Raw genomic sequence first — 22,964 nt, forward strand, 5'->3', positions numbered from 1 at the left:
GTAGGGGGCCTCCCGGGTGGCGCAGTGGTCTAGAGCACTGCATCGCAGTGCTAACTGCGCCACCAGAGTCTCTGGGTTCGCCCCCAGGCTCTGTCGCAGCCGGCCGCGACCGGGAGGTCCGTGGGGCGACGCACAATTGGGCTAGCGTCGTCCGGGTAAGGGAGGGTTTGGCCGGTAGGGATTTCCTTGTCTCATCGCGCTCCAGCGACTCCTGTGGCGGGCTGGGCGCAGTGCGTGCTAACCAAGGTGGCCAGGTGCACGGTGTTTCCTCCGACACATTGGTGCGGCTGGCTTCCGGGTTGGAGGCGCGCTGTGTTAAAGAAGCAGTGCGGCTTGGTTGGGTTGTGCTTCGGAGGACGCATGACTTTCGACCTTCGTCTCTCCCGAGCCCGTACGGGAGTTGTAGCGATGAGACAAGATAGTAATTACTAGCGATTGGATACCACGAAAATTGGGGAGAAAAGGGGATAAACATTTTTTTTTTTAAATTAAAAAAAGAAAGGCAGGGTAGGATAGATATAGGTCTGTAGCAGTTTGGGTCTAGAGAGTCTCCCCCTTTGAAGAGGGGGATGACCGTGGCAGCATTCCAATCTTTGGGAATCTCAGACGATACGAAAGAGAGGTTGAACAGGCTAGTGATAGGGGTTGCAACAATTTCGGCAGATAATTTTGGAAAGAGGGTCCAGGTTGTCTAGCCCGACTGATTTGTAGGGGTCCAGATTTTGCAGCTCTTTCAGAACATCAGCTATCTGGATTTGGGTGAAGGAGAAATGGGGGAGGCTTGGGCGAGTTGCTATGGGGAGTGCAGGGCTGTTGACCGGGATTGGGGTATCCAGGTGGAAAGCATGGCCAGCCGTAGAAAAATGCTTATTGAAATTCTCAATTATAGTGGATTTATCGGTGGTGACAGTGTTTCCTAGACTCAGTGCAGTGGGCAGCTGGGAGGATGTGCTCTTATTCTCCATTGACTTTACAGTGTCCCAGAACTTTTTTGAGATTGTGCTACAGGATGAAATTTCTGCTTGAAAAAGCTGACCTTAGCTTTCCTAACAACCTGTGTATATTGGTTCCTACCTTCCCTGAAAGTTGCATATCATGGGGCTATTCGATGCTAATGCAGAACGCCACAGGATGTTTTTGTGCTGGTCAAGGGCAGTCAGGTCTGGAGAGAACCGAGGGCTATATCTGTTCCTGGTTCTAACATTTTTGAAAGGGGCATCCTCTACTGACGGGATGAGGTCAATATCCTTCCAGGATACCCGGGCCAGGTCAATTAGAAAAACCTGCTCGCTGAAGTGTTTTAGGGAGCATTTGACAGTGATGAGGGGGATCTTCGTTGAAAACAGCGAAGGTGTATTTGGAGAGCAAGTTGGTTAGGATGGTATCTATGAGGGTGCCCGTGTTTACGGATTTGGGGTTGTACCTGGTGGGTTCATTGATCATTTGTGTGAGATTGAGGGCATCAAGCTTAGATTGTAGGATGGCCGGGGTGTTAAAACCTCTTGGAAATAGGGGGCGCCATTTCCACTTTGGGAAAAAAAGAGTGCCCAAATTAAACGGCCTCGTACTCTGTTCTAGATCATATGATATGCATATTATTATTACTATTGGATAGAAAACACTCTGAAGTTTCTAAAACTGTTTGAATTATATCTGTGATTAAAACAGAACTCATTTGGCAGGCAAAGTTCCAAACAGGAAGTGAAAATTCTGAAATGGGTCTCTGTGACAGGCCTCGCCTATTCAATTGCCTTGTATTTATGGATATGTATGAACTTCATACGCCTTCCACTAGATGTCAACAGGCAGTAGAACGATAAATGAGGTGTCTAGCCTGATGTGGGACCGAATGAGAGCTTTTGGAGTGACAGGTCAGCCATATTGGCAGTATTTTGCTGCGCACCTGGGAGCACCATATCATTTTCTGCAATGCGTTAGGTAGACACGAAGAAATGCTCCGTCTGGGACGTTATTGGATACATATGAGAAAAACATCCTAAAGATGGATTTTCAACTGAGTTTGACCAGTTTATTCGACTTTTATTATGACTTTTGGAATTTTTCGTTCCATGCGCCAAACGTTCATGGACACGTGAGCACCATTATGCTAGCCAAAGTTGCTAATTCGACAGAAGAAATGGACATTCTAAAACAAAACAACGATTTATTGGGGAACTAGGACTCCTGGCACTGCATTCTGATGAAAGTTCATCAAAGGTAAGAGAATATTTATGATGTTATTTCGTATTTTTGTTGAATATGTGGACTCCAACATGGCGGAGAATGGCTGAGCGCTGTCTCAGATTATTGTATGCTGTGCTTTTTACTAAAGTTATTTTTTTAAATCTAACACAGCGGTTGCATTAAGAACCAGTGTATCTTTAATTATTTGTCCAACATGTATTTTTCAGCAAAGTTTATGATGAGTTTTTCTGTTAGATTACGTGACTCTCCAAAATTTCTCCAGACAATTTGGAGCATTTTTGCGCCATGTTCACAATGTAAAACCAGGATTTGTAGCTATAAATATGCACATTTTCGAACAAAACATAAATGTATTGTATAACATGATGTTATAAGACTATCATCTGATGAAGTTGTTCAAAGGTTAGTGATTATTTTTATCTCTATTTGTGGGTTTTGCGAAAGCTATCTTTGCGGTGAGAAAATGGCGTTGTGTTTTGGGCTATTGTGGTGAGCTAACATAAATATATGTTGTGTTTTTGCTGTAAAACACTTTAAAAAATCGGAAATATTGGCTGGATTCACAAGATGTTTATCTTTCATTTGCTGTACAACATGTATTTTTCATAAAAGTTTTATGATGAGTATTTATGTATTTCACGTTGCTCTCTGTAATTATTCTGGCTGTTTTGGTGCCATTTGTGACTATGGCTGCAATGTAAAACTATGATTTATACCTATAAATATGCACATCTTCGAACAAAACATAAATGTATTGTATAACATGATGTTATAAGACTATCATCTGATGAAGTTGTTCAAAGGTTAGTGATTCATTTGATCTCTATTTGTGGGTTTTGTGAAAACTATCTTTGCGGTGAAAAAATGGCATTGTGTGTTTGGCTATTGTGGTGAGCTAACATAAATATATATTGTGTTTTCGCTGTAAAACATTTTAAAAATCGGAAATGTTGGCTGGATTCACAAGATGTTTATCTTTCATTTGCTGTATTGGACTTGTGATTTCATGAAATTATATTATATGATATCCCTGTGGTGCTAGGCTATGCTAGCCAGCTTTTCTGATGAGGATGATCCCGGATCCGGGAGGGGGGGTCCGTAGAGTTAAGCATGTCCCAGTTTAAGTCACCTAGCAGCACGCGCTCTGAAGATAGATGGGGGGCAATCAGTTCACATATTGTGTCCAGGGCACAGCTGGGGGCAGATGGTGGTCTATAGCAGGCGGCAACGGTGAGAGACTTGTTTCTGGAAAGGTGGATTTTTAAAAGTAGAAGCTCGAATTGTTTGGGTACAGACCTGGATAGTAAGACAGAACTCTGCAGGCTATCTCTGCAGTAGATTGCAACACCGCCCCATTTGGCAGTTCTATCTTGTCGGAAAATGCTATAGTTAGGGATGGAAATTTCTGGGTTTTTGATCGTCTTCCTGAGTCAGGATTCAGACACGGCTAGGACATCCGGGTTGGCAGAATGTGCTAGAGGAGTGAATAAAACAAACTTGGGGAGGAGGCTTCTAATGTTAACATGCATGAAACCAAGGCTTTTACGGTCACAGAAGTCAACAAATGATAGCGCCTGGGGAATGGTGGTGGAGCTAGGCACTGGAGGCCCTGTATTAACCTCCACATCACCAGAGGATGAGTAGGATAAGGGTACGGCTAAAGGCTAAAAGAACTGGTCGCCTAGTACATTCAGAACAGAGAGTAAAAGGAGCAGATTTCTGGGCATGGTAGAGTAGACATAATGTACAGACAAAGGTATGGCAGGATGTGAATACAGTGGGGGTAAACCTGTGCATAGAGTGATGATGAAAGAGATATTGTCTCTAGAAATATCATTTAAACCAGGTGATGTCATCGCATGTGTGGTAGGTGTAATCAAAGTGTTAGATAAGGCGTATTGAGCAGGGCTAGAGGCTCTACAGTGAAATAAGGCAATAATTACTAACCAAAACAGCAATGGACAAGGCATATTGACGTTAGCGAGAGGCATGTGTAGCCGAGTGAATCATAGGAGTCTAGTGAGTGGCTTCAGGCAGTTAGCGGGCCGGGGCTAGCAAGCTAGCAGAAAGGGCTTTGGAGAGACGTCGCGACGGACGAAAGTCCGTGTTATTACATCGGCAGACGAATCAGCAGGGCTCTGTGTGGTAAACCAGGCCAATTGGCAAAATAGGTATGGTTGTCAAAGAAATTGTCTGATGGGCCTCTTAAGCTAACAGTCTGATGTGCTCTGGACAGCTAGCAGGCCGCGGCTAACAGGCTAACGGATTGGCATTCAGGCGGACGACGCGACGGCAGAGCCAGTTGAGAAAACCCATCAGATAGATAACATCAGTGGTTCAGTCGTGATGGGTCGGGGCCAGTTGGCAAATAGGTATTGTAGCCCAGGGAGTGGCTGATGGACCTCTATTGGCTAGCCGGGAGATGGGCATAGCAGATTGGCCTGGCAAGGCTAGATCCAGGCTAATTGGTTCTTGCTTCGAGACAGGGACGTTTGTCAGGAGTGGCCACTCGTATAGCAGCTAGCTAGCAGAAATGATCCAGGTGAAGAAAAAAGAAAAAGGTTCAGAGCTTGCGGAAGGGATCCGGAGATATGGAGAAAAATAAGTCAGATTTGCTCTGGTTTGAGTCGCGCTGTCCAGACTGGTGAAAGTTGTCCGTGCTAGAGGTAGCTGATGACCGCTAGCAGTGACTAGCTGACTACTAGCTAGTTAGCTTGCTAGCTTCTGTTGGGGTTCCGGTTCGGAAGACGGATCAGCAGGGCTCCGTGTGGTTAACCAGGCCAATTGGTAAACTAGGTATAGTGGCCAAATAATTTGTCCGATGGGCCTCTTAAGCTAACAGTCCGAAGTGCTCTAGATAGCTAGCGGGCTGCGGCTAGCTAGTAGCCAGTTAGCCGGCTAGCTTTTGATGGGAGTTCTGGTTCTTAAGTATAGGAGAGTATATTCAGTCCGTGGATGGAAAGTGATATTAAAATGTATATGAAAAAAAAACAAGGAAAAACGATGTTTACAAGGGACAAGACAAAATATACATCCGACTACTACGCCATCTTGGAAGTTTACTCAAACATATTTCCAGAACATATTCTAGTCTTTGCTAGCGAAACAGTCCTGTAGCTTAGTATCCGCTTCATAGGAGCACTTCCATATTGAGAGCATCGTTGGTAGTTCCTGTTTGAGTAATTCCTTTTAAGCAGGAATCAGGAGGATAGAGTTATGGGCTGATTTGCCAAATGGAGGGCGTGGGACAGTAAAGGTGATCTAGAGTTTTCGCCACTAGTTGGTAGAAATTAGTTAAGATGGATTTCAGTGTCCCTGCATTAAAATCACTGACCACTAGGAGAGCTGCCTCTGGAGTATTTTCTTGTTTGCTTGTGGACCTATACAGCTTGTTGAGTGCGGTCTTAGTGCAAACATCGGTTTCTGGTGGTAAATAGACGGCTACAAAAATATAGATGAAAACTCTCTTGGTAAATAGTATGGTCTACAGCTTATCATGAAGTATTCTAACTCAGGTGAGCAGAAACTTAAGACTTCCTTAATATTAGGGATTGAGCACCAGCTGCGGTTAAGAATGAGACACACCTCGAATGGAGCTCGTCCATTTTGTTCTCCAGTGATTGTACATTCGCTAATAGAACGGAGGGTAGAGACGGTTCATGTACTGTACTCGCCGACTTAATTTCGCCATGGTGCCCACACATCAGCCTCTCTTACACTGCCTTCAGCTTTTCCAAGTTTCCAGGATTAGGGCCTGGTCCGGCGTGAGAATAGATACCTATCCAGGTGTACAACTGAAATGTGTCTTCCACATTTAACCCAACCCCTCTGAATCAGAGAGGTGCGGGGGCTGCCTTAATCAACATCCATGTCTTCAGTGCACAGGGAACAGTGGGTTATTTATGCCTTTCTCAGGGACAGAACGACAGATTTCTACCTTGTCAGCTCGGGGATTCGATCCAGCAACATTTCGGTTACTGGCCCAACTAACCACTAGGCTACCTGCCTCCCCACTTATATCCCGTTGAAGTAGAAATCTCCATTCATATCCAGAACTTATTTTCAGTCACAGGAAACGATGGGGGAAACGTTATCTACAAGAAAAAGTTAAGATCAATGGAAAAAAACACAAAATAGCAGAATTGAGGCGTATTTCTGTAATAAAGCCCTATTGTGTGAAAAACTCATTCTGATTGGCCAGGCCTGGCTCCCCAATGGGTGAAATCCATAGATTAAGGCCTAATGAATTTATTTAAATTGACATATTTCCTTATATGAACTGTAACTCAGCAAAATCTTAGACATTTTTGCATGTTGCATTTATATTTTTGTACAGTATACATCCTTCATGCATTCGCCAGCAGTTCTCCTAAGCTCCATAATATGTTTAAATGAGTTAGCCTACGGTTGCATGAAATGCCACATGAGCAAGTGTTATGGGTGAAAGATTTCTCTATTTGCCTCCAACCATTTCTCAACAGTAACCTAATGGCCAGTTTAACACTTGAAAAGAGCCAGAAGGGCAACAGTACAGCGTCCCACTTTGCAAACATCACTGAATGCTTAAGCACTCTTCAATCTGGTTTTAAAGGACCATAACAACGCCTCTGATGTTTGCCCTGTGACTCTGATCTCTGCTGTACGTTACTGCATTCATGTCAGATAATCAGTTTCTAAATGGTCCACATACACTGCATAATGAAGACAGCAATTTCTCTGTGAGAGTCACATTAAATAAACACACATTGCTACCTCAATTCAAACCAGAATTGTTTCACCAGATGTTATAACATCGCTTGCGAGCATCTGATTGTTCATTTTCAGTGTCCTCCTCAAATGGCATCCTCTACTTCTATAATGCTATTAGACACACCGATTCACTCTGTTCATTGTCGCTTGGTTTTGTTTAATAACATTCTATGACATACTGCAAATACTATTGACCTTTCCCTACAAGTACAATCCATTATTGGAAACTGCTTTCATTTAAGTAGCAATAACTTACCATATTGTAAGCTACGTCTTTCAGAAATATATTGTGTATTTTCATATTTCTCTGCAAATTGACTCCCTTGGTTATTTCCACAGAAACTCACACAATTATCACAAAATCCCCTTGACATTCAGATAATAATTTATCTGATCAGAGGGTTTTCTCCCATCCTCAAGTTGTTCTTAGAACTCATCTCATCCAAATAAGTCAAGTGGCACTAATTTCTTGTTTATTTCTAGAAACACAAAATATGAGCAAGTTTAAAAGCAGTGGCGCAGTAGCAATTGATCTCTCATTAATAAAACTTAATTTAAGGGTTGTTGAGTGTAAATGTCATACTTTGCGCAAGCTTTTTAATAAGACTGTTTGACTTTGGAAATTATTAGATTAAAAGTACATTGCTTCTTTGGGGTGTCTGATCTTTTCTTTCTGCAATGTCAAGCACTGAATTTACAGCCAAGCTCTAGCAGAGGTCAATGAGAACATTTGGCTTGATCTGATGTGCTCTAGACTCTGCCAATTAAAATACATACTGTAGGAGTAAATCTGGGGTCAAACAGAAGACAAGAGGTTGCCATCTGAAGAACACCTGTAAACTACCTAACTGATTTACACAAACCTGAAATGATTAAACTGACCCTTGCTTGGCATTGCAATTATATCTCATCAGTAGCTGTGTTTAGGACAGATGCCAATGACACTGGGCTGTGCTTTCATGGCTCTGAGCCTGTAGAGCATGCCTTGGTCTATAGAGAGGAGAGATGAGGAGAGGAGAAGAGAGCTGGAGGGAAAGAGACCTTCAGGTCAACATGTAAGCCTGGCATATTAAATCACTAAAATCAGGGCTGAGGAGCTGCAGTGTCCTTGAGGATGACCCTAGGACTCCTAGGGTCATCCAGCCATCCAGATTGCCACACTGCACTCACTTCACCTACCTCAAGGCCTGGAGCAGAGGATCAGTAAGCAGAGAAAAGAGGGGTTCAGTGTAGTAGATCTGGAGGGGAAAGTAAAGGTGTGATCGATCGCCTCAAACGTAAAACGATCTGTTTATTGTAGCAGGCTATCTCTGAGGGGACAGAGCTGCCCTGAAATTAACTCCATTATGATTGAGGTAGTTGTGGCATTGATGTACAGACAGTTCTCACGTGGCAGAGAGTCAATCTGTACATAACCATTTCTACTAATGCACATACAGTATGCTTTCAACACTATCTCTGGATGTACCTGGAGACCCTTTATTCACAATTACCCATCTCATAGGACGCGTCTGAGTAGGGCTCTGGTCAAAACGGTTGCACTATATGTGGAATAGGTTGCCATTTCAGACCCAGCCATAGAGTGCAGACAGAACTGTCAGATCAGATTTAACTATTGCTGTATGTGAGTCAATTAGAAGTACAGGGAATACAGTAGTCCTGACTAAGATAAACCACCACAGGACATGCCACACCGCCGCAGGGTCAACACTGAAAAGACACAAAACAGGTTTTCTTAGGAACAAGATTTCACACATGACCTAGCAGCCTCTAAGAAATGTTTAGCATCTTTTCAGGCCCAGTCAGGTAGGAAACGCTTGACCACAAACCCTCTAGCTGGGCAAGTGCTGTGGTCTGCTTCAATAACTACAACTACATACAACCAAAACAAATTTATATACGCAGTTATTTCCTAGCTGTTTATGCTTTGTGTTGCAGTGTTTACCATAAGCTACCATACTGAACTGGTGCTCTTGCAAGAATGGATCCTCGACCAACACAGTGAGTATGATGGCATCCTAGGCAGGGACATTGATAATACAATCTGATTTTTTTCCAGACTTCCCAACTATTGTCTGCAACAGCCCAGGTGAGATAGCCTATGTACCAAAAACAAACACTATGTTAGTACATGTATCTTCATTTAAAATGTCAGCACCTCAAACTTGTGTGAAATCAATACCAATATGGACCAACTTTCCTTCCATTGTGTAACTTCAAACATTGCCTTTCAACAGCGGGAAAAAGATGAGGGTACAATTCCAGGAAACAGAGTATGTTGTCACAACAGTTCCCTGCCTCAGGTTAAATACCTGAACAGGAGTGCAATCTAAGAGGTGTGTTGTGTTTGTACGGGAGGGGGTCTTCACAGCTTGCTTGACTGTTTAATGATTTTACTGAACAAATACTAAAACTGGCAGAGGTGTACAACATAAACCCTGTGTTCTGTGTAGAGATTTATTACAAACTTAGTCTATTTTACTGACTGAGGGAGGTCTGGAAAGAGATAATTAACCACTAAATGAGAATTGATCCATCTCTGTCTATCTGCTAATGTTGGTGTGTACAAATGTTTTACCGGGTGGGTGTCTTATTGTTTATGCCTTTTTATTTGTTCTGTCCTGAAATTGTTCTCTAGTACGATGTAATATCAGAAAGAGGGCATTACATCAAAACCATGGACATTTCATACTGTTGCTATACATGTGTTTCAACATTTCTGAAACTATATTCAACAATAAAGCAAATTAAGTGCTGCTGAAGGTCACTAATGCAATAAATACATCTTCACACTTCTGAATGAATATGTTTTGTCCTAGTTGTCTAACGTTCAAATGGTCATTTGTAATGGAGCATCGTGACTGCCTCAGAGAAGAGAGAGTGAATTCCTCTGTGTGATGGAGGGTAGATGACTCATAGAAGCTAGCTACCATGTTGTCTGACGTGCACATTGATTGGATGATGTCCAACCTTCTTACTGTAGCTCTGTCACTGCTTCAGGCCAGGTAGAGGATATGGCATGGCACAGGAGGGAATTGAGCAGACTTGACTATCATTACGCTAACATTGCAGTGCATTTACATTTCTTAGTGGTTATGTTTTTACTGTCATCATTCAGGCAATGTTCAATAGTGTGTAGGGATAAAAACAGAGAGTATGTCCATTTGTCACAACATATTTGCTGATATATACCATCACTGCGACGTCCCACTTGTCGCTTCTCCATCAAATTTCACTACTCCCAGAATCAATAACTGTCATGCCTCCATCGATCACATAAATTCTAATATATTTCACCTACTAACAACTGTGTAGTCTGTCTCTTTTGTGACCACTCATCCATTTCTACAACTACAAATCTACATGCATTGCATACATCTTCAGACAGTAGGTCACAGAATGTTATTTGGTTGATGGGTACATTTTCCAGGGGAGACAGCTGCAAGCGACTAATCCTGAGTTATGTTTGAGAAAACTGTGCGATACCATGGATTTGCTGCTTGGGTTCTGTTTTGGAGATGTGGTTGTTTAAAGATGAATATCTGGAACGCATGGGCTTAGTATTAGATTTCGAGACAGGGGGAGTGCTGTAGTGGCATCTATGAGACAAGTTCACAGGACATAAGATGACATCAATGGTTTTGAGGACTTACAATTGCAAGTAAGCATATGGATAGTTTGTAAATGTAGACCAAAATCAAAAGACTTACTGACAATTTACAGTGTCACAAATTCAAGGAGTGCTGAAGAAGTGATGTACAGTAATTGGAGAAAATGCCAACATTAAATTAGCAGCATAATTGTAACACTGGATTTTCTCCAAAACAATCCCCTCTTTTCACAGGGGGAAGGGTAAAAGGATACTTGATAAACACACAGTGTTGAACATGATTTATGTTGTATGACTACTGCGTTAGAGAAAAAGGTATTTATGCTATCATGCCTTGAGAATACACAATGTCAAATTACTATGCAGAGAGTCAGAACATTGGAGCTGTTATCACAGGTGTAGCTTGTAGAGGTCGACCGATTAATCGGTATGGCCGATTAATCGGGGGTGATTTCAAGTTTTCATAACAATCGGAAATCTGTATTTTTGGGCGCCGATTTGCACCTGCCTCGTTCAGGGGCAGAACGACAGATCTTTAACCCTGTCAGCTCGGGGGATCCAATCTTGCAACCTTACAGTTAACTAGTCCAATGCTCTAACACCTGATTACATTGCACTCCAAGAGGAGCTTGCCTGTTACACGAATGCAGTAAGCTAAGGTAAATTGCTAGCTAGCATAAACTTATCTTATAAAAAACAATCAATCAATGACTGTCATTGCTCCAATGTGTACTTAACCATAAACATCAATGCCTTTCTTAAAATCAATACACAAGTATATATTTTTAAACCTGCATATTTAGCTAATAGAAATCCAGGTTAGCAGGCAATATTAACCAGGTGAAATGGTGTCATTTCTCTTGCGTTCATTGCACGCAGAGTCAGGGTATATGCAACAGTTTGGTCTGCCTGGCTCTTTGCGAACTAATTTGACAGAATTGTATGTAATTATGACATAACATTGAAGGTTGTGCAATGTAACAGGAATATTTAGACTCATGGATGCCACCCGTTAGATAAAATAAGGAACGGAATAAACGTTTTGTTTGAGGTGATTAGTCAAAGGTATATGGTTTAGAGAGAAATAGTCAACGCGTTATAATTCCTGTAACAACTTGCGGCTGAACTTGAAAGGGGTTCCTTCGTTATTTTACCGTTCATGTCTTCCATAGAGAATGTCTTGATCTACTTCAAATAAGGTCTGTGTTTCGCGGAGGAGCAGACTGACAGGAGACCATGCAGACAAGCTCTGCTATATGCACTACAACCCAGAACTTTTTAACTGGGAATATTGAAGACCAATGAAAGCTGGTGGTTCGTTTTAACATATGTTCTCATGTTATTTGAGACTAAATTGATTTTATTTATGTATTATATTAAGTTAAAATAAACGTGCTCATTGTTCATTCAGTATTGTTGCAATTGTCATTATTACAAAAATGTGTGTGTGTATGATATATATATATATAGTGGGGAGAACAAGTATTTGATACACTGTCGATTTTGCAGGTTTTCCTACTCGTAGGAGGGCAACAAGGTCATTTTGCAGGGCTCTGGCAGTGCTCCTCCTTGCACAAAGGCGGAGGTAGCGGTCCTGCTGCTGGGTTGTTGCCCTCCTACGGCCTCCTCCACGTCTCCTGATGTACTGGCCTGTCTCCTGGTAGCGCCTCCATGCTCTGGACACTACGCTGACAGACACAGCAAACCTTCTTGCCACAGCTCGCATTGATGTGCCATCCTGGATGAGCTGCACTACCTGAGCCACTTGTGTGGGTTGTAGACTCCGTCTCATGCTACCACTAGAGTGAAAGCACCGCCAGCATTCAAAAGTGACCAAAACATCAACCAGGAAGCATAGGAACTGAGAAGTGGTCTGTGGTCACCACCTGCAGAACCACTCCTTTATTGGGGGTGTCTTGCTAATTGCCTATAATTTCCACCTTTTGTCTATTCCATTTGCACAACAGCATGTGAAATTTATTGTCAATCAGTGTTGCTTCCTAAGTGGACAGTTTGATTTCACAGAAGTGTGATTGACTTGGAGTTACATTGTGTTGTTTAAGTGTTCCCTTTATTTTTTTGAGCAGTGTATATATATATTTTTTTTCTTCTTTTAAATCGGCCGATTAATCGGTATCGGCTTTTTTTGTCCTCCAATAATCGTTATCGGCGTTGAAAAAACATAATCGGTCGACCTCTAGTAGCTTGTCTTGTGTTCCTACCAAAGCACTATACATGTATATCTCCTCTGCTGTTAAAATCAGTGCAGATGGTGTTAGTCTCCACAGAGTTCTCTCAGGAAGTGACATTTTTTTTACCATCCATTTTAAAAACAAACTCGACATCCTCCCCTCCCCACCATGCAACATTTCAGGAAGTGACATTTTTTTTACCATCTATTTTAAAAACAAACTCGACATCCTCCCCTCCCCTCCCCACCATGCAACATTCACTCTGCAGACCTGCAAACTTACAGTAATTAAATGCCACAAATTAATTTGAGTGAAACCAAGCGTCTCCACACAGCGAGCAGTGCACATGTGGAGACCACCGCACCGTGCCCCTCCACCACTATGGATGGTGATTAGCAGCTGGTGTTCCAGTTTCCTGTCATAGGATTTGCACACAGAATTGGCAAAACTAAGAAAAAAGAGCAAAACTAAGAGGCAAGGGACATGTTTCTGGGCACACTTCCCTCTTGAATGTACTGGGACTTGACCGCTGGATCCAGGGTCAGCTAAGCGACTTGAGTCTGAACTAGTCCTGTAATAAAGCAGTAGCTCCGCTATGGCCGGAGCTCTATATGGAAGGGAACGACCACAATGAACAGTTAGAAAGACAGCTGCAAGGATCAGGTCTTCCCGACTGTAAAAGTCTGGTTGAGTGACACTGCACAACCACTGGCCTGTTAACCTGCAGAAAACAATTTCTTGCAAGTATTTTGAGACGCTCGTTTGCTTTTCTTCCCTTGTTGGCTTTGCCTGCATGGGATTTTAAAAGTCACATGCGAGTAGAGAATTCACTCCTTGAATTTATTGGGCATGGATGGGTGGGTAAAGGGCTGGAATGGCTGGCTTGAATGACCTGATTTCGTGTGGCTACACCAATTTACACTTAGTGCAGAATAGGAGTCCACTTAGAAAAAAACAATTATTCTTAATTACCACAGAGCAATGATGCTGAGGATCCATGAAGGTGACAGGACACACCTTGGCAGGCCTGTCTCAAGAGTGATAAAGAGAGCTACTGGCTACTGAGGTAGCTACTGAGAGCTACTAGCTTTTGTGTAGTTGTCCTTCAGCTCACACAGTTGCCATCTTCATTCAGTCTAGTTTTGCCAAATACTCAGCTACTTTTTTGCCAAATGAATTCTCAAAGGTATCTCATTGAAAATAATTATGGTTCCCCACATTCTCTACAACACAGGCATTCTTCAGATTCCTTTACATGTCTGCCCAGCATCCTGCAAACAGAGCAGAGGCATACTTTCATCACATTTTCCAAATGTACATATTTTTATGTAAGGTTTTTACAGCCCATGATGGTTCCTGCATTAATCCAGGTTTGTGTAATCCTGTCTCAACATGTTGAGATGCTGAGAGGAGGAAGGTACCGTATCTGAGGGTCTACAATCTCTGTCTCTAATGAGGGAAGAGACAGGGGCTGCAAAGTCTCTCTGCTTCACAGACAGCACAAGAGACAGCTAGTTAACCCTCCATTTACAGCTAACTACAGGCTCCCCCGTCTTCTCCTCTAAGCTACTCTCACCTCCCTCCCCTCTACTCTCTGAAGACATCTTCCCTGCTGCTTAGATGGCAGAGGTTTGTGCCTTAGCAGACTGTACACCTCGGTGGAGGTGGCCGAAGCGCCCCTATTCTTCTTTGAGAACATATGGTTATGTCTCAGCAACTCAACAGTGGCACTTGATCCCACCTTCATGCCCATGTGACAGCTACAGTGCTGATACAGTAGCTTACACAAGACCGAGTTAAGAACTGACATGCACAGGGCAAGTGACGACATCTCCAAGACATGATCACAAAGCTGGATGCCTTATTAAAACCAGCCTTGTCATTAGTGGGTAATCAATTGCAGTCGCTACAGTGTCATAACCAGGCCTCAGCAAGTTAGCCTGGGCGCTAGGACACTTTGCTCCTGCTTATGTTGCAGTAAAATGCTCAACTGATGAGAACATCACAGAGCATGAGCAGGCAGGGCCAACCATGGAGGGAGGGAGCTTTCAAACCCCAACCGGATCCCCAGGCCGACATTACGTAAACTGGGAATAAAATATTCATACAGCACAATAGGGATGGGATCCTGCCTACTGCTCCAGAGTGCTGAGTAAACACTTTACCCAGCCTCAGCTGCTCGAAGACTGGGAGAGGGAAGTGGGAGAAAAAGAAAGAAGCATTCTGATAACAACAGCAAGCATGCAGTGTGTTATGGCCACTACCCTTAGGCATGGCAAGGAACAGTAAGAAGAAGGGTTGGGACCCGAACTGCTTGTTCAAATTAAACAAAATATGGATGAGGCAGATCCCCTGACCTAGGCACAGGAAACAGTTGACTCACCAAGAGTTTACTGGGTATAGCTTATGTGCGGCTGGGAACAGTCCTATCCTCAGCTAGTCTGCCAGGGCTGAGAAGCTGGCCTACTTTCTGCTTTTAAAATAAAGAAAAAGGTGCTACAGTTAAGTGTAAAACACATGAAATTGTCCATGTTGTGGTAAAAATGGTCAGTAAAATTTCCCCGACCCTGTTATGACATTGTTAAGGGACTGTGTAGCCTACTGACTGTCATTATCTAGAGCTCACCTAGAGCCCCGTTTCCATTGGCACTTTGAAGTCATCCTGGGTTGGGCTGGCCTTGGTGGGCTAGCTCAAATTGCATTCCTACTGCATCCAGAAATGAGAAATTGTCATGTTGCTAGGTAGCCAATATGTGACTGCAGTTGACTTTGTTAATGTTGCTAGCGAGCTAGCAAGATGTTGAAGAACTGTATTTAGCCTGCTGACGTTAGCTAGCTAGCTAAACGGTTAACATTGTCGCTAGCATAACAGGCTAGCTAGCTTAATTACTACCTTGATTCTTGCTTGACATGGCATTGGCTATTACCTAGCTAGCTAACCAAGCAAACCAGACAACAGTTTTGATATGATGTAGCTAAGTAGCTAGCTTTCAATATGACCTGGACGGCTAAAATTCCAGCTAGCTCACGTTCAACTCTGAAACAGCTAACCGAGGGTTGACTGTTTAATAAAAGTTTATTGTGTAGTGCAAAAATGAATGCAGGATCTATCTATGGTGGAAATTTGTGTCATCACTGCAGTACTGCTTGTCCATGTGCTAGCTAACAGCAACAAGCCCTGATGAGCTAGCTAAATATTGTGTCAGCATCCAGCAGTGATCAGTTTGGTGATTGCATAGTAACGGCGTCAGCAGCCCAAATTCTAATCGAGCTAACACCAGTTGTGAAACTGGGCTGCGCTGGCCCCGGTTTCCTTCGACCCAGCTAGAATTTGAGAATTCCATTCGAGCCAGCTTTAATTTGACCCTAATTTGGCACAAATTTTAATTGCCAGTGGAAACGGGGCTCTAGTGACCTGCACTTAGTTGGTGTACCACTTGGCCATGAGCCCTTCATCACTGTAACTGAATTAGAAACGAGAGCATTCTGAAACCAGTGCAATCTGAAATCAGTGCAATCTTCTCCACACATCTTTCTGAAGACTGCCTCCCACTTTGATCAAATCTCTTACCGCTATCATCCAATCATCTGAAAAAAACACACTCATTCCTCAACAGCGAGGATGAGAAAGACAAAAACATAGGTTGAGCAGATGAAAGATACAGTATCAAGTCAAGTTCTTGAAATAATTAGAAACAAGAGGAGTATGTATCTGCTGCAATACCACCCTCATTCACTAATGAAGAGGAGCCATTATATCGAGCTAATGATGGTGATGTGATCCAGGCGGAGGCAGGCTGAGGTAGGCCAGCATGGTGTGAGCACAGCACTGGTTATTATATCCTTACCCCAAACACAGACTGCTACTGTCAGCTACTGCAGTAGAGTGTCTCCCGATGATCCTTGTTGACTTTCAAGTTCTGGGGACATTTCCCAGCTTCTCAATTTGATATTCAAATGATATTTGCACAGAGCTCAAAAGGGTACTTATCAGAGCACATAGCATTGGAAATCACAACGAGGTGCATAGCTGCTTTCTGGCTTTTATTCAGTATAATTGCAGTACAAATACAGAACAGGCGGCTTTTTGTGCAGGGGGCGATTAAAGTACATGCTCGCCACTGAGGTGACCTGAGAAGCTAAGAACACTGATTACACACAGTTTAAATCCAACCAGCTTATGCTCTGCATGCCCCCAAGCATTATCTGTTACTGTCACTGTCTGGCACTGTGAACACAGTACAGAGAACACAGATCGCTGTGCTGATATTGTATTATAGGAATTATGTTATTCAAACAAGCCTCAAGCATCCAGTCTTCCTTCCGATGTTCCAAATGTTCTATGAGCGTCATAATATTGTAGTTACATTATAACACAGCCCAACTGTTTGCCCATTGTTCTGCCTGGCATCTCCATCATTCCTATGACAGCTTTGTGTTGGCATTATGAAAGGGCCTGTCTTCTTGTGTTTGTGTTTACTTTTGTTTTCACACTGGCACGTTATGTTTGGATCCTGAGAGCAAACATAATACTGTTGAGGCTCGTTTTAGATCTTTAATAAGTGTTGAACGAGCTCAAACGGTTACATGCATGACTTGCCCTATTTAATTAGAGGCAAAACACCACTAAGGACTCTTCCCAAATTAATGTCATTATGGGGAGAGGCTGAGGACTAATGATGAGCCTCAACTGTCAGAACAGTGAAAAATATGTCTGGTTTTAATGAAACTTTTATAGAACTTACAAACCACAAAGACCACATCCAACTGAGGCAAACGCAGATGGCCAACATACAGGCAGAAGACTATGTTGGTTTGATAAGAAAAAATATTTTTGGAATATGATTTTTAATTGGTTTAATGAGGGGATTAAACCCTGGGGTGAAAATAGATTCACTTTTTCCCGGTACAGGACCTCCTATGGGTTTACACGCTTGACTAATCATAGAATTACATATAAAATCCCTATTAATTAATTCAATAGGATCTCTGTGGGCATAGTCGTAAAGATCTGTCATTTAACTTTTAAAATGTATTACCTTTTATTGTGGCATAAACCCAACCAGTCATGATGTTTTCATCTGTTTGTCAAACATTCACTTCAGAAGGCTCCTTTACTAGGCTACCCGCGCACATTCATCCACTCACAACATATTTCCAGCCTCCAAACAGTGGTGAATGGAAAGAGACATCTGTTACACAAAACACCAGAAAGTGTAAGGACATTTGGTGATTGTCATTAGGCCAGAATGTATGTGTCTACTGCTGTCCACACGCGTCTTGGTTTCGGCCAATCATCTCTGCCTTGGCAAAATTTCTGTGTTCTCATCTGACCACATCGCATTTTAGAGCATAGGCTATATCACTCGTTTTCAAGTCCTTTCGCTAATTTATCATGCCTCTGACATTCAGTAATGATTAATAATGGTGTAATAGCCCCCCAGATATTTTGGCTCATGTTTTACCAGTACGGCGTACCCCCACTATTTATTTTGCAGGGACTCTGTACCGGACCGTACCGCCTTACTTTCATCCCTGTGTGAACCTACTTCCTCACATGAATGAGTTGATGCCCATACAAGAGCGACATGGTGCATTTTCACAGACACAGAGCATTCCTGAAATGTGAGGTATTGAATACGCCTCTAGCTACACTATGTAATATCACCTTAGAGAGAAGACATGGAGTAAAAGCCTATAGGAAATGTGGGGAGTGTTTTTATCACATCAACATTTCCATAATGTTGGAAAATGACAATAGATCTTTATCCTTTCATGAAAAAATGTAAATCACTTTTACCAGTAAAAGCAACCTAGCCTTTTGATGACACCTATTGCAAATAATAATACATGAATCAGGCAATAGCGTCAGCTACAGATCTGTCACATTGCTTTCATTGCAGCCTCGCTTGCATTCTCACTTGCAGAGCGTGCTGCCTGCCAGCCTACAAACGACTGTTGAGAGAGACTACTTTCATAGCCACCACCATCATTCACAGCCATTAACCAATAAGTGTAAGGTACTTACCCTGAAGAGGCGCAGGATGTTGGCCACCATGATTGACACGGAGCTGGCGGAGGCCCCAATGACGCCCACCACCCTCTCAGGCTTGGTGATGATAGGCGGCCCGCCACTCAGGCATTTGATGTCCGTACCGTCCTTCTCGATGAGCGCCTGGACAAAGGTGAGCGACTGCTCCAGGGCGTGGGTGTCCCGTGAACAGGTGTCCAGGATCCTGGCCCCCAGAGTGATGTTGGGCAGCAGCTCGTGGTCGTTGTTGATGCGGTCCAAGGCGAACAGCATAGCCTCCAGTCTGTGGATCCCCTTTTCCTTCTTCAGCTCCCCACAGGCTTTCCCATTGTTTCCTCTGGCGTGTACAGGAAAGAGCCCACCCAGTGAGATATCCCCGTCAATACGGATGGAGTTGAGGTGTGTGTGGCCAGGTGTCTTTGGCTTGGCCCCCAGGACTACCAGGATACAGCAGGTCAGGAGCAGGACCTGACAGGGCCCAGCCGGACCACCTCTGTGGCAGTCAGTCTGCCCCCTCTTCATACAGCTTCCCAGAAGAGTCATGACGGAAGGCTAAGTTAAACCCGCAACCAACTAAATTGAGTCCCTTTTAAAAAATACCACAAACAAATGTCCTAAAGGTTAGCAGCAATATCCCTCAGAGCACATAACTCTCTTCAGATGTCTCTTCTCATGTCTCTCAGTAATACTAATTAGCTTTCTCTCTCTCTCTTTCTCTTTCTCCACTTTATTTTGGGGTATTCTCTCTCCCTGCAGTTGGGGTATGGAGAAGGTGTGGAGTTACTAAACAGTTTTGACTGAGGTGGGAGTGAGTCCGTGGAGAGACATCTCAAGGGCCATTAGAGAGAACAAAGGTGGGAGATAAGCCTTCTTTTCTCCACTCCTCCAGAGCCAGTCAGGGGCGTTTAGCTTCTCTCTGGCTCACCCCCCCCGGAGCAGGCAGAAAGTCCTCAGTCAGCCCGAGCAGACCTGCAGGTACTCAAACATGGCCTCCCTCCTCGAGCTCAGAAAGACAGCAGACTTCTGAAAGATAAAAGGAGAAAGGGATGAGATTCTGAGAAAAAGAGGGGGAAAATAATGAGAGATGAAATGGGATTTCATTGGTCTGATCAACAATAGAATTCTCAGTGAGGGGGTTTGCTGCATATTAGTTTCCCACATGGTTCTTATAACAATTATATCTCAATTGTCGTTAGCTCCCACTCACTGCTTTTCAATTCAATGAAACATGAAAGACATTTTTCACTAACTCTCTACTGTGATGAAGCAGATAATAAGCAGAGTCCTGCTTCTTCAATGCTTTTGCATTTGTTAAACATATCTGAGCACAAACAACAACATTGGAGGGTCTCGGTTTCTATCAAATAGTGAATACAGATATTCAAACAGAAAAATCACCAAGTCTAATACTGCAGTCTTATAAATGTTTTTTTCCATTTCACACCCTTGCTTCACTTGCTATTAGAGCACTGTTATGAATTATTCTCATAAGGCCTGGAGTATAACTGACTCAGAGCCTAAGCGGCACGGGTCCTGTTGTGGAAAATATTAAAACAAATACTACTCAGATACTGGAGCTTGTGAATTCAGTTAGACTTTTATTGCAGAGAGCAACAACGCCGAGCACCTCCATGGAAGAACTGCCTCCTCATTCTTAGTGCTTGGCTTTTATACATTTACATAACGTCATCACCCCATTTGCTTTGTTACATAGTTTCCATAGGCTCTGATATTGGGGTATAGATGCTATTGGTGGCATGACATGCATACCCCTTACCTAAGGTTCCTGTCCAAAGGTCTTTACAAGTTCAGACTAGAGGTCTACCGATTAATCGGAATGGCCGATTAATTCGGGCCGATTTCAAGTTTTCATAACAATCGGAAATCTGTATTTTTACACCTTTATTTAACTAGGCAAGTCAGTTAAGAACACATTCTTATTTTCAATGATGGCCTAGGAACGGTGGGGTAACTGCCTTGTTCAGGGGCAGAAAGACAGATTTTTACCTTGTCAGCTCGAGGATTCAATCTTGCAACTTTACGGTTAACTAGTCCAACGCTCTAACGACCTGCCTCTCATTGCACTCCACGAGGAGCCTGCCTGTTACACGAATGTAGTAAGAAGCCAAGGTAAGTTGCTAGCTAGCATTAAACTTATCTTATAAAAAACAATCAATCAATCATAAATCACTAGTTAAACTAGTAATGTCATCAACCATGTGTAGTTATCTGCGTTGCGCATTCGCGAAAAAGGACTGTCGTTGCTCCAACGTGTACCTAACCATAAACATCAATGCCTTTCTTAAAATCAATACATAAGTATATATTTTTAAACCTGCATATTTAGCTAAAAGAAATCCAGATTAGCAGGCAATATTAACCAGGTGAAAGTGTGTCAATTCTCTTGCGTTCATTGCACGCAGAGTCAGGGTATATGCAACAGTTTGGGCCGCCTGGCTCGTTGCGAACTAATTTGCCCAAATTTTACGTAATTATGACATGACATTGAAGGTTGTGTAATGTAACAGGAATATTTACACTTATGGATGCCACCCGTCAGATAAAATACGGAACGGTTCCGTATTTCACTGAAAGAATAAATGTTTTGTTTTCGAGATGATAGGTTCCGGATTCTACCATATTAATGACCTAAGGCTCGTATTTCTGTGTGTTATTATGTTAAAATTAAGTCTGTGATTTGATAGAGCAGTCTGACTGAGCGATGGTAGGCACCAGTACGCTCGTAAGCATTCATTCAAACAGCAATTTTGTGCGTTTTGCCAGCAGCTCGTTGCTGTGCTTCAAGCATTGCGCTGTTTATGACTTCAAGCCTATCAACTCCCGACAGTAGGCTGGTGTAACCGATGTGAAATGGCTAGCTAGTTAGCGGGATGCGCGCTAATAGCGTTTCAAACATCACTCGCTCTGAGACTTGGAGTAGTTGTTCCCCTTGCTCTGCAAGGACTGCGGCTTTTGTGAATCAATGGGTAACGCTGCTTCGAGGGTGGCTGTTGTCGATGTGTTCCTGGTTCGAGCTCAGGTAGGAGCGAGGAGAGGGACAGAAGCTATACTGTTACACTGGCAATACTAAAGTGCCTATAAGAACATCCAATAGTCAAAGGTATATGAAATACAAATCGTATAGAGAGAAATAGTCCTTTATTTCCTATAATAACTACAACCTAAAACTTCTTAGCTGGGAATATTGAAGACTCATGTTAAAAGGAACCACCAGCTTTCATATGTTCTCATGTTCTGAGCAAGGAACTTAAACGTTAGCTTTTACTTTCTTCTCCAACACTTTGTTTTTGCAGTATTTAAACCAAATTGAACATGTTTCATTTTTATTTGAGGCTAAATTGATTTTATTGGTGTATTATATTAAGTTAAAATAAGTGTTCATTCAGTATTGTTGTAATTGTCATTATTACACATTATAATTTATTTCTATATTTTTATTATTAGTTTTTAAAATCGGCCGATTAATCGGTATCGGCTTTTTTGGCCCTCCAATAATCGTTATCGGTGTTGAAAAATCATAATCGGTCGACCTCTAGTTCAGACCTACATTATCAATGTATGCTTAACTTATGTGCATGTCCAGTAGCCTTCACAAGATCAGATATGGCCCAGACCAGTCATGTCTTGTTAGTTTACCTTGCCTCATCTACACAAATCCTGCTTAAGTTCTGTTCTTTACATGTCCAATGGTCAATTCAATGTTGATCTAGCTTGAACACTCACATAGGTTTAGCCTTCATTCTGCTTACATATGTCTAATATTTATTATTCTTTCTACTTCAAAGAGAACAGTATAGGTTACTGAAAATCATCAGATGACTGGAAAATCTCCAACAGTCCATAGGCTGCTTCGTAGCCACGTCCCGCTTTCTTCATGCGGAGAGCAGAATCTTATAAAATATCCTGCCTCAAATAGAGAGCGCAGGACGTTCATAATCAAAGTAGGAATATCACTTAACTGATGAAGACATTTGATTGGACCCCACATTCCCCTCGCTCAATTCTCCTCTCCAAACCCATCATCTCGTCTGTCTGTCTGTCTGTCTGTCTGTCTGTCTGTCTGTCTGTCTGTCTGGTCCCCCCACAGTAGGCTCTCCTCTTCCACTGTGGCCGACTAATAAAGTGGTGGATGTATACCAGTGGGAAAGACCTGCAG

The 22,964-nt window shown here is 42.7% G+C and overlaps 1 protein-coding gene across 1 annotated transcript in view; it reads right to left on the reverse strand.

The window, feature by feature from the left end:
- Positions 1-22,964, reverse strand: part of LOC129860828 (metabotropic glutamate receptor 4-like) — a 334,179-nt gene that overhangs the window by 235,282 nt on the left and 75,933 nt on the right. The window contains exon 2 of the mRNA XM_055931640.1: positions 18,785-19,810. Within this exon, the coding sequence (XP_055787615.1) occupies positions 18,785-19,330 (546 nt within the window). The 5' untranslated portion in view covers positions 19,331-19,810. The remainder of the gene's footprint in view (positions 1-18,784; positions 19,811-22,964) is intronic.

This window comes from Salvelinus fontinalis, chromosome 8, assembly GCF_029448725.1.
Source record: "Salvelinus fontinalis isolate EN_2023a chromosome 8, ASM2944872v1, whole genome shotgun sequence".
Taxonomy (NCBI): Eukaryota; Metazoa; Chordata; class Actinopteri; order Salmoniformes; family Salmonidae; genus Salvelinus; species Salvelinus fontinalis.